Below are 15,520 nucleotides of genomic sequence, written 5' to 3'. Positions count from 1 at the left end.
CCGCTTACTGTCTGCTATCTTATCCAAAACGAGATGCAGATTCTGGTTGTGGGTACAAAACCAGCACGATCAATTCCCCTTCCTTCCATGTACGTCTGACTAACCCATCAGTTAACTCAGCAGAAAAGCAGAGCTGGTGCAAAGGTCCCAGGAATTGGCTTGACCCCCTTCTCAGGGATTTCACTTCAACCAGCTGCACCCCAGCCCTGTGAAGCGAGTACCCCTTGCCAGCTGGGCTGAAGCTCGTGTCATCCTAGAGCCCATCTTCCACTTCAGCTGCTGAAAGAAATAGAGTTCCTGCTCCCAAAATGACTTCACAACGCAAACCAGAAGTGCAATGAGCAGGAGAAAGACGGAGATTTGTCTCAAAAGCATGCTCCACATCAGTGCTAAAAACCTAATACAGGCACACCTAATTACACCTCAGTTATAGCCCCGATTCACAAGCTGCCACAGAAAGAATTATTGACAAACTTCCCCACAAGAGACATCTTCAAGGAAGAAGGTAGTTTGCAGCTAAATGGATCAACAATTTGGATGATAGCCCACTACTTTTTCTATTAAAAACCCATACACATGAATCACATGTGGGGAGATAACCATTTTTAATCCTACCAGCTATTATGGGCTTATTGCTGGGGCCTCTCATTCCCTTCGCATCCTGGATGACAACTGTGGAAGTGTATGGAGGATTGAAGTGTTGCTTGATCAAGGACAGTACTTTTCAAAAACAATCATATGTGGGTATAAGTTTAAGGTAGCTGTTCAGCTGGCTGACATTTTTCTAGAACAGTATTTTTCCAAATTAGAGTTCAAATTTACACACAAGTTGCACTTTTTTATTGCATTATGATTAGTACAATTTTTATATATTGAGATGATGATACAAAATTATCTGAAAGTATGGCATATTTCCCTGGAAGTAGTATTTATATACAGAGTGTTCAATAACCATTTTCTAGTCACTAAATTTTATTCAAAAACTAAGTCTCTAAGACTGCCTTTTCCCAGACCTTGCAAGACTAATTTTTTTTGTAAGTCAGATGAAAATACTGTATCAATACATGGCACAAATCTGGTAACTGTCTATAACATTACTGTATCTGTACATCCCCCAACACACACTGGTTTTAAACTAGTGTTTAAGATTTGACATTATTACCCTTCAAGCTTGAAATTTAGTTGTTCTTGGCCCTGCTACATTGGAGACAGAGAGTGGGCAGGACAGGAATCCACAGCTTGTGTAATTATGCAGCTTCAGTTTCCCTGCAGAGTATCAGGCAGCAGAGAAAGACGATGCTGATTCTTTATTCCTTTCCTCAAATGGCAGAAGAGTATTGCAGGGACTTGGAGGAGGGAAAGCATTTCTTAATTCCTCACTGAATCTATTTATTCTTCTCTCCACTTGAGGCAAATTGACAGAGATCATCAGCATTTGAATACAAAATGGCCAGAATTCTCATAAAAGGATTTGCCCTGTCAAATGCATTATTCATTTGATATAAAATTATTGGCATAATGCAGAAGTGTGTCTAAAAGTCTCTTCTGGTTCATCCAGTAAGAACAGAAATCTATGGGGGTTTTATATTTAAAGAGATCAAATATGTATATGAGAAAAAAAATTTTAAAAAAATCCAAATTGCCTTCCTCTTGTGTACCAGACATTTGAAGGTTTAAGTCAGTTCGGCACATGAAATAAATGTAGAATTTAAGAGAGAGAAATCAACATGGAAATATAAAAAGTAAATCTTGACTTGAACGTGATAAATGCATATTATAACTGGAAGCATTAAAACAAAATTATTGCTTAATTATCAGACCCATGCTGAATTTTAAGCCATTTCTGATTTCTATAGCCTGTCAAAATCTCACATACGATTTTCATATGGAAGTGCCTGCTTAACACGGATTTTTTTTTTAAATGTGATTTGAAGTTGCCAACTGAAATCAGCAGCTATCTCAAATTAGATACTGATGCAGCCAAGTCAGTCATGACTAACAAGGAAACCAACATCTATCCTGTGCCCAGTGCATAAACATACACATCCATTTCCCAGACCTTTATATATAAGGTGCTTCCTAGAAAAAGGTTCGGCTATACCTAAGAAACAGAGAAGGTCAAAATTTGACACGCCTGCTTTACGAAGTAGTCACACATGAAGTAAACCAACAATTAATCACCACAGCCATCACTGCTACAAACATACAGTACTGGGAATCCCAAGTCTGTTGACTGCACCTACATGCATTATAAAACACAAGTAAAATGAAAACATTCCATACTCAAATCTCTTTCCATAGTTTAATTTCATAATATATACTCACCCCTTTCCAGCTATAGAAACACAGTACATGTGAGCAGACAACAAAAAACATCCTCTAACAAAACACTAACATCTTTCCCCCATTTATGGGGAAGACAGGCTAACAAGAGAAGGACTGCCATACTATTTTCTATTAAATTACTCAAAATTAGATTGAACATAGGTTTAACACAACCTGGTCTACCAGAGTAATGTATGAGTTAATCACATATGCAAACTTTCTGTTCTACATAATGGGAAAAGAAAAAAATCATCCCATGCTCTAAAACAGGATATACATCTTGCTTTGTAAGACTTGTAGAAATTGTGGCAAACGGAACACTAGGAAAAGGTATTGGAAGACATCGAGGGGATAATTTCAAGACTGTCAATACTGCAACAGCCAGATTTGAAACTCTGACAACTTTGCTAACTGTATAATAAGGAAAAAGGTTGAGAGTTCCCAACTAAAATATAGCATTGCTGCGAGGAACTTGCAGAAGGACATGAGCATGGCATGACAAAATAGAACTCTTGGGCTCAGAATATTATTATTGAGACTACAGTTTCACAGCCAGTTGTTTGGTAGCAATTGTTTTAGACACAGCTGCCCTTCTGCCCAAGTCAGCTGTGTTTTGGCTCCAGTGTTCTCTCATTGTCACAGCCCAGCTGCAAGTGAACGAGCCCGCTAGCAGCAGCACCTTCATCTGGTGCTGGTCCTGGAGTGGGGACAAGGAACCTGGGCAGAGCAGAGATCTGGGCATGTCAACTGTAACACCACCAATGCCTGGACTACTTGCTGGACTATACTTAACACAGGAAAGAAGGACACAAGCTCAAGTACAAGGGAAATATAAGACTCTACTGAAATGCATTTTAAGCGACATTAATTACAGAATTGAAGATGAGCAAACCAAACTAGAGGGTACTGACACATTTTCTCAACTGACAACTCAGAGAAGAGCTGTTTCCAACAACTACCCTAGAAAGAGATCAAATGAAAAAAACAAATGGGAAAACCAGAGACTCAAAAATGCAAGCCTTCCTTCAGAGACAAGAACAGAATTAAGTTCTGTAAAAATATGAAAAGTCAGGAAGTTTGCTTCTTAACCTCTTAAGTGCTTTGACTTCTATGAATGTTATAAACGCTTACTCCTAAACTACCCATGACTGTTGCAAGCGTCCTGAAAAATCTGTCACTTCAGTACATCTTTTATTTGCTATCCATAGCTTCTTTTCCTAAAATGCCACTTGTTCTTTGCTGAGCTCCTTTTTAAAAAGGATATCAAGATCAAAAGAGAGAGACTGGCAAAACTTCAAGTTATCTGCATTCACTGATCGCAGCCTAATGATAAATGAAAAGCGTCTTGACTAGTTTTATTACTAGTGTTGAAATATTTGCATCTTCAGATCTTAAGCATTCTATGAGCAAGAAAGAATTTTCAAATAAATAAAAACAAAGCGGATGCAAATAATTTAATCTTTATATCACAGTAACTGACCACTCACTGCCGCTTCTAAAACACATTTGTATAAACTAGGAGGCCTAATACTTCTTGGCAATGCTGTAGGGAATAAATCATTAATTACTAATTAGTAGCTTTGATGTCACACCTGTAAAGGCTCTGCAACTTATGAGTTGATACCAACAGATCAAACAAGAGGGAGTCTCTAGTCATATTCTGCCAAATATTTGTTAGTCTCCTTAAATGTTAGTAAACAAAAGTTGCCAGTGAGCTGACAATAAAAACATAGCTGTGTTCATTTTCACACACCTCCATTCTAGCAGCAGGTACAGGTCACTGACCATGAAAGTATCAAAGGACTTAAAACAGAGCAGTCAGCCAACTCCAGATGGTAGATTCAAACAAAAAGACTCTGGGAACACTAGACTGCAAAGCACAGATTCAGCTAATGGATGACAGAAAATTCAAGGAAGTCCTTTCTCCATTCTAATCTGAAAAGACCAGATTGTGCCATAAACACCTCCAAGTACAGTAAGAACATTCATTCCACTGATATCACAATAAAATTTGCTCATGATTTAAAATGAGTAAGCTTAAGTTCCAAATTAGAACTGAAATTGTCAGCTCAACCTTTGTAGTCTCATACTTTGTTTACCTGATTTATATATCATATGTTAAACAACAAAAAGTGAAAGTAAGTTTAAATACTTTATATATAGTTGAATCTTATTCTATCATACTGTCATTTTATAAACGACCTAGAGAAAGGATTGGCCATATGTAGCCTTCCTTTTTACAGATAATTTCTTTTTTAAACTTAGCTCCTATCAAGGAAGAAGGAAGAAAATCTATGACTTAGGAGTTTAGTAATAGAATCACTCATCTGTTGAACTAATGTTTTAATTAGCCGTTGTGTAAAGCAAAGACATATTATTAAAAGTCCCCACAAAAGAATACAACATTGTTGTGTGCTTTACCTTGACTTAGTATGTAACTAGTGTCTATTGAATCTTATTACGTTAAATTGCCCATGTCATCAAAACCTTTTAACCAAATATTTCTATAAGGAGGGGAGAAAAAAAAAACCACAAACAACAAACACACTCTGTTTTCAAACCATTTTTCCAACACACAAATATTCACTGACAGTCAGTGCTGTAAAACTGAAATAAAAGTGATCATATTGTCACTGCTGTTCTTTAAAAAATGTAACACTTGAACTAAGCAGAATGATACGCGTTTTCAAGCGTTAGTACAATGGAAATGCACCTGCACTGACAGTTATGATGAGACGCAAAAAACAACCCAAACCAATCATAAACCTCCCAGTAATGACTCACATTGACGTCTTGAGAAAAATACTTCAACATAATGATGCACGTTAAAAAATAGATATGTAGTAAATGGGAGCACACAGAAGAAACATAACATACAAGCTTTAAACACTCACCATCTGAATTGGTTTTTTGTGAAGATCTCGTTCAGTCACCAACTTTTCTTGGTCAGTCACATAAAGGCCTTTTTGTGCCAGAGCTTGTATAACAGCATCATGACCTAGAAGTGGTTTTGCAGCATCACTCTTCAGAATAAGGCTTCCAGCACGACAGTAGAGTTCTGCAGACAGCAGCAAGTTAACAACAGGTGGTTTAATGTGCTCCTGATCATACTGATCCGTGTAAAATGGTTCTCGTAGTTCTTCTGGAACATTTTCTACGAAGACAAAAAACAGCATTAGTCAGTATCACAAAGGATATAGTATCAGAGGGTCTTTTATATGTATGAACTCAAATTTATGTGAAAGAAAGCACATTCAAGAGAAGGTCAGAGCCTGTACCAGTCATCATGATACAAAACACGGGGGAAAACTGCATGCAAAGGTAACACTTGAACTATAAATAGAAACTTAAGAAAAATTCAAGAATCATTCTGCATTGCAAAGGCCACACCAGAAGGCCAACCTGTGGTTTGCAGCATCATTTAAAATTTTGTGGCTTCTCCAAATACATGCCCAAACATTCTCATTTCCTTTGGCATAATGCTATATAGGTCAGACATATAAAGGTAGAACAACACCCATTTAAACACAAAACTCTGCCTCTATTACAATAATAAAATGGAAATGGAGCATTATATTTTAGCACAGAATAATTTGAGACTAAAAGGGAAACTTCCACTCAGCAACCTTAGAGGTTGCATATACACCCAAAAAATTTGATTACTGTACTACCTATTTCAAAGGTCATACATCACAGAATGACGACAGTCCAGCGGTTAAGCATAGATACATGGATGTTTTACTAGAATTAAAAGGATAGAAAAAGAGGAGAAAAAAATATTATCGATTTTCTTCTGACAAAAACATTGAATTCTCATAAGTCTATTTGTATTACTCACTTCCCCTAAAACTGTGGCTTCGCTCCATTTTCAGTGAACTGGCTTAGCACCCACAGAAAGCCATGCAAGATTCTATCAAGTTTATGGTGAGATTTTAACCCCAAAATTAGCATTCCAAGACAATCTCCAAGTTTTTCCAAATACGTTACAACACAATACAAGCAGCCTACACTTAGAATTGTTTACCATAAAAGTAATAGTTAAAAATTAAATACGGTATCCAGTCAAATGAAATAACCAGTGAAGTGGAAAATTACCTAGACATGGTTTCAGACTTCACGTTTCTAGACATATGCACTGCAAAATGTTCCATTCTCCCTGTGTAAGAATTTCATTCTCCATTGTTGTAAAATTAGTTGAGTCAAAAGCATTTACGGGATAAAGAGCACATGATTCTTTTCCTGAGCCCAAATGGAAAAGCCTGTTTAATTGCTACAAGAAGAAAAAGCGCATTTGAAAACAGTGATGCAACTCAAGGTTTCTATCCCCTTTGCCTTCAGCTGGATAAATGGCTAAACAGACAAGGTTTGAAGCAGAGGGTGAAGTAAACAGCTCAATATGGGTGGAGTAGAAAAAAAACCCCAGAACATGCCATCACAAGATAATGACAGATTATCTTCTTCCTTATACATATTCTATTGCAGTTCATGTGCTTCCATTATGGGCTTTGGAAGAAGAGCTACAGGCCTCCTAGTTGTGAAAGGAGAAGATATGCATTGTAGAGTGCATAAAGGGAAAGAAATATTACACATACTTTCTTAAATGTCTTCAGGATGGTAAAAATGGATAAAAGATTGCTTCTTATTTGTCAATTCAGAATATAAAGGGGGAGAGAGGTATAGTTTATAATTTGCTTAAATGAGGAGCCTAAATTTGGCTAGAAAGCTGACAGCTCTGCTTTAGAACACAGATCAGAACATACTGTCAGCAAAACTAATTTGTCCTTTAAAATACAAGCCTAATGCCTAACAACATTACTTTTTTTACAAGATGATAATAAAACTACTAACAAAAAAAGTCTACCAGTGTCAGGCAATGATATTGCCATCTTCTCTTGTGCTTCTCAGCCTCACTTCCTGACTCTATAGGACCTACAGTCATACAATAATATAAGAAGCATTTATTATTAAGGAACTCTGTAAGCTTCGAGGTATATGCTTCCCTTGGTCTTGTTTCCATCTATGTCAATTCTACCTGTCCTTCTTTCTTTTCTGTTTGCCCATACGCTACGTTGTCTATTTAAATATTAAGCTCATTATTTCTGAAGTCCCTGATGATCCGTCTTCACCTCGATATCAGGAGCTCAATCGTCTTCACGACTTTATCCTCTGTAATTCCAAATGCAACTTTTAAAGCATCTTCATGCTATTTTCTCAAGCTAGAGAACATTAGAAAACATGTTTTGTAAATATCTCGCAATGCACATGCAGTATGTTTTGCCTTTTTTGGAGACAAAACACACACCCTTTTTGAATCACATAGGAAGTTAGATGGGGTAGGGGGCAAGAGGGAGGAAGAGAGAAAGCCATTCGTAATTTCTGAGAAGACCTTAAAAAGCCTCATTCCTATATGAAAAAACACCTCTTGAAGCAGGAGCAGTTAGCTATGCAGAAACAGAAGTCACATATTCTTTGGTTTAGATTTACTGAAGACATCGACGGATTTCAAGCCTGAAAATTTGAGCCAGAAGAAAAATCCAAAAAAACAGGAAATGCCAAACCCATCATCTGTTAAAGAGTAGTTTCTAATCTTCTGTACCACTGAAACAGACCCTAAATTGACATAATAAGATGCAATAAATGCATTTATCATTAAAGAAAGATATCCACTACTGGGGTTTAGTAATAAGAGAAACTCAACACACTAAAAAAAAACCAGAATTACAAAAAAAAAAAAAAATTCAAGATTATAACTATCAAAGGAAAACAGAATTACTTATAAAAGATATTTTTGCTTCTGAAAAATACAGAAAAGACAAAATCGGATGCATGCAATTTCATTTATTTCATTGGTTCTGACAGAAATGAATCTAGAATAGAAACTTCCTAGTGTTCATAAAAATAGAACTGGAAAAAACATTTATTAGGGAAAGAATACAGAAACAAGGAGCTAGGAAGAGAAACCATTACTACATACATATTCTGAATTTATTTTAAAAAAAAAAGTGAAAGCATTCACATAAGGAATCCCTGCTGCAACAAGATCAAAAGTCTTCACAAAAACTCCCAGCAGAGTTCCCTTTGCACAGACAGAAACACATGCACTTTTCCCCACTTAGTGTATCAAACTGTTTGATACCAGAATAGATCTTGATAGCAGATTCAAACTGTGTTCTCATTTTTGTTACAGTTAAAAAGAAGCGCAGCAGCTAGACACAGAGGAACCTCTTCCTGTTACTGATCTCAAAGCAGCTGCCTTTCCAGGGTCAGCGTGCATTGCCTCTGCAGCCCTGTAGAAGGGAATTTCAAGGCTACATCCAGTTCTCAGCAGATTACCAGAACAACCAACAGGGTCAAAACCCTTTATTAACAATTCTGGCAGGATTGAAGATTGTTAGGCAGACAAGAATCCTAATGCTAATTCCCAATATGTGCATTTTACGAGTCCCTTTGCCCAGCTAAGAGTCTTCCAAGATTAAACTCCAAAGTAAATGAACAGTTTTAAGATAAATACCTTGTTGTACATACTGCCTTAAAGTACCATTTGACCTTGAAATTTGAGGCAAAGTACAGCAAGTGGGTTAGAGAGATACATTGGGGACGCTGCGTTAGCAGGGAGTCGAGCACATGAAATAGGGATGAGACCAAGGGAGCGTTTCTGCTGGCACAGCGGTGGGGATCTCACAGGGCTCTGCCAGCCCAGCCCGCAGGGGCACAAACACCCACTCGGACTGTGCAGCGGCCACAAGCTGCCGCAAGGGAAATTTCAACTGGATACAGGTAAAAAGATTCTACACAGCGACAACAGCGAGGCACAGGTTGCCCGGGGACCCAGCTGCCAAACTACCGTCCACCAGAAATTCCAAAACTTGAGCAGACGTGGCCCTGACAAACCTCTGCTGACTCTGAAGCCAGCTCTGCTTGGAACAGGAGGTTAAACTAGATTATCTCCAGAGACTGCCTCCACACTGGTGTTTCCCTAAAATTGTCAACAGGACCACAGGTTTAAACTTTGGAAATCTTTTCTTGGTATAGGGTTTTGGTTTTTTTTTTTAAAAAAAAGACATTTTGAATTTCATAAATATTGACCTACGAAGAGCATACATGAAGTTAATGCACAAGTTCGACACACAGGGAAAAGAACAAAAAGGAAATACCACAATAGCCTAAAACAATAACATAAATTTAATAATCAGGCTAACTTTAAAAGAGTATTCAACATACCTTCATGGTCATTTCTCCATCAATTATAACTGACTCAAAAGTCCTCTCTTTGGAAGCTCTCTTGAGAGATGACCAAAAAAAGGACTTACTCCAAGCTTTAAAGCGAACAGGGGATTATTATTACTTCCCCTGGTTATAAGATAGAATTGTAACTTAACTTTCCATTGAAACAGACCATTTTAAAGGGAAGGAATCACCTAAAAATAATTCATGGCTACCACCCCTGAATTTGCTTTTAAAAGCTGTTTTATAAACAAACCTCTCTGCTCAGGTAAGCATGAATTACTCCTTGGAGAATGGTATGAATTCCTCCTTTGGAAAAAATTACTTGTATTAATGTGGAAAGTCTACGCTTTCTTTAAAAATAAACTGGGGTTTTTTGTAAAATTTCCAGACTTCCACACGGATGAATACAATCCTTTGAGTTATGCAACTGTTGAGTTTTTCAAGTTTATAAGAGTGAACAGTTCCAGATTTATGAACATTTGCATTAAGGAAGTGCAAAAGCTTAGGAGTCTTTGTCAACAAGGTCTCTTTTTTTTTTTTGAGGATAATATAAATGAGTTAAAATATTTCACCATGGGCTTTCTAATTAAAATATACATAATTCTTAGGAGCTACAAGGGCACATTAAACCTCAGCCTAGGAAACTTTCATCTCTATAGGTTACTGACAGCAGTCAAGAAAGACACTAAGAAAAAAAAATATTTCTAGACGACTTCAAGATTTAATACAGAATTATCTCATTAAAATTCTGACTAATACCTCTAACCACTCCCTAGTACAAACCAGTGAATGAATTTATGCTGAATCTTAAAGGACCTGCAGGACAGCAAAGTTATGCTTTTGCCATAAGGTAACAGTGCTAAGTTACTTTATTCAGAGTCCCACTTGCCAACAAGGACTCTGGTGTCACATTAGCCATTTGAGCACAAGAGAGAAGAGCTCCCATGGAAGAGTTTGAGGACTGAGAACACAGAAAAGTGTAACTGATATTATTTTGCTTCTGATGAATTTCTTTTGTTGCCTTAGTAGAAGACGGAGACATTTCAGTTTGCTATTTTATTTTGGAGACACCTTTGTGGGCTCTAATGGGTACTCTACTTCTAATATTTACAGCAGGTTAGTCAAACTAATGCTACTGTAGAAAGAAAAGTTATAAAACAAGATGTTTAATCAAGAAGCAGAAAATTAAATGAGGCAGTTGATATTAAAAAAGAATTCTTACTTTTTGGTTTATTAAAGCAGTCTGCTACTTATGTTGTTCCTGGCTAGCAGGCAGTATGTGTACTTCTGCCTAGGGGCAAGTATCTAAAACGTTAAGTTCTATAAATTTATGGCAGACTGAACTTCAGCGTTAAACTTCTTAACTTTGTCCACCTAATTAAACTGAACCCTACCCTCCTGCCTCTAGATGCCACAAAAATAGACCACTATCCACTGCTTTGGCAGCAGTTCTGCACTTAAAAGGGATTCCTTATTTAAAACAAAAATACACCAAAAGCATTCAAGGAAAAAACATGCACAGGTTCTACCTTCACAGCCCACCCAGACGAGTTATTTTTTGAGCACTGAGAATTACGTAAGAAATGCTCTACTGGGTCGCACTAATTGTCCATCCTGTCTGATATTCTGTCTCCAGCAGCACAACAGGAAGCGCTACTCACCCAGCACACCGAATGGGGCTGGTAGGGGCATTTCCTACTAAAATGGGGAAGATTAACATCTACTCTACCAAAACCTGCATCTTGCTTCAGGTTTTGATAAACAAAACAATGACTTAGAAGTAACCTTAGCAATAAAGGTATCAATTCTTACTAGCATAAATGCCTTCAGAACTTTTTTTGGGAAAGGTAAGATATGAGAAATATAACGGTGACAGTATAGTTATAATCCCATCTCACCCAGTTAGCACCCTGATGACTCTGACAGTCAAGATATTATTTAAATAGCATGTGAGACACAGCAAAAGATTGTTTCAGAAATTTAGAGATAAATGCTTATTTCTTGAGCTATTATAGGACTTAACTAAACCAAAGAAAACTTTTTGCTAGCCATAACTACATAGACTTCAGCTGACACATCTGCTTTGGTGTCTGGTTTACAGGTTTTCTTAGCTTAAGACTGCTAAAAGAAACAGCTAGAGCTGTACAACTCTTACATTATGTGAATAGATTTCAAACACTACATTGCAGCTCCATAGCAGAAAGGTTTATCACTACCACCTGATCCAGAAATAATGTATTGTCCAAGAAAAAATAAAGTGCATATGAGAAAAAGAACTCACTCATTTTATCTTGCAAAGTCTTGAAGGTTTTTCCAACCCCAGACCCATTTTCCAGATGATCAGCAAAAACATTCATTCAGAGCCCTGAGTTTACCAAAGGAACTTGTCAAAAGTTATTTCAGGAGTGGAATTTTATCCAGTTTTGCTCATTAAAATCCACCAGCTAGCTGTATAAGCGAAATTACATATCTCATATCAGAAAGGTGATCAGTTCCTGATTAACAGCATATACATACTCTTCAAATTCAAATGTTTTTTTGGTTTGAAATGAGAGCCACCTTTAAATACAGAATTGCTAAAATAACACAACAGATTACTCTACATCATGGGTGGATGGAGAGGAGGTTAAAATATTTCTCAGTAGTAACTGTAATGATTGACAAAAAAAAAATAGAGAAACTAGGTATAGATAGAAGAAATATATCTTAACACCTGCCTCACCTACAGCATTTGGCTACAGTGTCTTCATCAGATCTGTTCCATTCTGCAGACAGGCACTTCAGTTGTAAAGACAAATAGGCTGAGAATAGGCTCAATGACATGAAGTCACAGAACAGATTATGAACTACCCCACCCGAGGGCTATCATGTAGTAAGAATCCTGACAACTGTTAACTTAATAATTCATCTGCCCATACTTTTGTACATGCAGGCTACAACCTCAGATGACTTTGCCAAACCTAACAGGTTCGGAAGCTCTTATAATTTTATGTATTTACTTAAAAAAAAAATCTACATTCAAACCATGATTTAAACATGTTCTACAGAAAGGATTGATAAAATCAACTTCTAAGCAGACCATCTCAGTTGATAATTAGTCAAATCAACTGATTTTAGTAGGATTGACCAAAGTATCAATTTGTCAGCAACTATTTTAGAGAGGCGATGGAAAGGAATCTATTAAAAGAAAAAATCCTCACAAGAATAACAAACATTTGCTTTTATACTCTAAGCTCTTGTGCAAGTTTTTGCTAGCTGCCATACTGAATAAAAGTAAAGAAATACGGTCTGCTAGGAAAAGATTAAAAGATGTTCTGGCCTGCAACACCCAACATAACAGATGAGAATATTTAGTTAAAACTTGTTTCTGTCAGATACATGAAGTTCATTTCCTCCCTTCATGGTTCTACTGGCAACATCTGCAAACAGCACTAAGTAGCTGCATACGAATTCTGAAAACATTAATCACAGGAGAAAGCTATTTTTAAGTTTCTTGGGTAATGTTTAGTTGCAGATGATGTAATTTGTAATCTATTGCTTCAAACGCCTATAAAGGATAAATTTAATGGTAAAAGGTGGATTACGATTTTATTTTGACTGCAGAAAACACAAAAACGTTTAGGACAAGCACTCAGACTAGCGCAGCTGGTTTTTTTAGTTTACTCCTGTCAAAAAAAATCTCATGCTAAACCAGTGAAATGTATTACTGTAACAGGATAATATGTTGCGTGGATAGTAGAACGGCACCAGATTTAACTTGATTTTAAATTTTTTCCCATAATTTTCTGAGAATCGTACACGTCAGACATAGTCTTAACAATTATAAATGGGATGTAAAGCTGTCTGAAAAAAAAGCTTCCAAGGGTACTCAGAGGTCCCCTATCATATAGGAATAACATGTACTTCAAAGTTCAAGAACTAGTATTTTCATTTATACTAGCTGAGATTCTAGAGAAGAGATTCCAAGCTACAATGGGATTGAAAGCATTTTGAAAGACAAAATTGTAACTCAAGATGATTTTGATAAATGGAAGGAGTGGTTTGAAAATAGGATGCGGTTATATAAGTATAGCTGCAAAGCAGGAACCTACAACTGTACAATTACAAGATGGGAACAACTGAGTAGGCAGCAGTTCTGCAGAGACAGATATGGAGCTACAGTGAATCACAGACTGAATGAGTCAACAATTCTAGGCTAATGCAAAAAGGACAATAATAATATTCTAGTGAATAAATGAGAGTATTATAAGCTGGAAAGATGAAGTAATTTTTCGAATCTACCCTATACTGGTAAGGGTTTAGCTGGACCATCAGAAATCTAGATTTAAGTACAGAATTCATGCAAGGCCAACCACTGAAAAAAATACAGAGGGGAAAAAACAAAACCAAAACACCAGACATATAAAACACAGAGTCCAAAAATGCTTGACTTACAAAACGAAGTTGAAAAATGTCTGTTTTATCTGAACAGTAGAACAGAGAGGAGACACTTTTTATTATGTGGAAGGTGTTATACAGAGGTAAGGAGCCCACCATTCTCACATTCGCTGGGCATAGGCCAAGTAATGGTTTTTACAGTGTAGCAAAAGACATCAAGATTATTATGCTGTTTAATATGTAGAGATAAATAAGGATTCAAATTGACTAGCAGACATACCATGGAGTCTCTATAATTACAGATTTCAAAACAACAGGCTAAACAAACATCTGTCAGGAATGATATATATTTAGCTCAGCCTGTCTTTAGGATGGCAGATGGATAACAAATTTTCCAGCCACATTTTCTATGACTACAGTAGAGTAGAAGACAAAAACTTCACACTTAAGAATAATGCAATCCGCTTCTATTGTTTTAAAAATTAAAAAGGACACAGAGTAACACAACATCAAGACTATTTCAAAATTATGCCTGTTACACTTTTAAGTTAAAGCACATAATATCACCACAGTTCAATCGCTTCTTTGGAAAGCAGTTTCTCTACAATGAAATGGTTAACTACCAGCACATGGCATTAATGCTGAAATTTAATGTTTGCAGATTTAATTTCTAAGGTCAAACATTCCCCACTTTCACACTTTTTGTTAATTTTCTCCTATTTCAGTTACTATAAGTTGTGTCACTTCATTTGATTTTTACAAAACATTTCACCTGACCTGTCCTAATGCTGATTTTCTCGTCACAAAACATCAAGGCACAAAATCCTACACTCCCCTCAACATTTAAATATGACTGCTGTCTTTAATTAGTATTTCTTAATAAATTCTTCATACAAGATGCCTTCAATCTGACTGTTACTATACTTGCACTCTCATAAGACACCTTACTATAATAATAAGACAAGTTACCCTGACTCTGTTACAGGCCAAACTATTCTTGCAGCTTTGCTGAGGACAACAGCAATATATAATTGGTCTTTCAGTTTTTAGATGCAGATGTCAATCATTAAACACCAAAAGCCACTACTAAATGTTAATGAACAGCACCTATTTCAAAGTCTCTTTTAATAAGAGAGAATTATCTTCACAACACCTGGCCAAAGCTGTATCCCCAATTTTGATTGTATTAAAATATGCTTTTAAGAATGTGATCTATGTCCACTGAAAGATGTGCCCATGTGATATGTAAAGATATAATTTCTTCAACAGATACATGACAGCAACAACTTACGCTTTTTATTAATCAAAATGAATGGCATTAATTTATTTCAGAGAGGGTGGGGAAAAACCTCCTTCATTTCTTCTGCCCACTTAAGGAATTCCAACTTTTCAGGGATGAAAAAAGAAATTAAATGTGGCATTCATAAACATACTAATCATCCTTTCTAATTCCTTTGTACAAATGCATATAGCAATAGGTAGAAAGCATGACTGAGGTTGCGATCTACTCCAAAGAAGCAAAATGAATAATTTAACAAACCCAAACTTCCTTCCTTCTTGGAAAAGGTGAAGGTCAGTTCTTCTGTTTTGC

General features: G+C 36.5%; 1 protein-coding gene across 4 annotated transcripts in view; it reads right to left on the bottom strand.

The window, feature by feature from the left end:
* Positions 1-15,520, bottom strand: part of CAMSAP2 (calmodulin regulated spectrin associated protein family member 2) — an 87,759-nt gene that overhangs the window by 70,062 nt on the left and 2,177 nt on the right. For all 4 annotated transcript variants that reach the window (XM_065655555.1, XM_065655556.1, XM_065655557.1 and 1 more), the window contains exon 2: positions 5,220-5,479. In XM_065655555.1, coding sequence (XP_065511627.1) covers positions 5,220-5,479 — 260 coding nt within the window. The remainder of the gene's footprint in view (positions 1-5,219; positions 5,480-15,520) is intronic.

The sequence above is a fragment of the Caloenas nicobarica genome, chromosome Z (assembly GCF_036013445.1).
Source record: "Caloenas nicobarica isolate bCalNic1 chromosome Z, bCalNic1.hap1, whole genome shotgun sequence".
Classification (NCBI taxonomy): domain Eukaryota; kingdom Metazoa; phylum Chordata; class Aves; order Columbiformes; family Columbidae; genus Caloenas; species Caloenas nicobarica.
The sequence above is the reverse complement of the archived record's forward strand: the minus strand, read 5'-3'. Positions and strand labels throughout refer to the sequence as shown.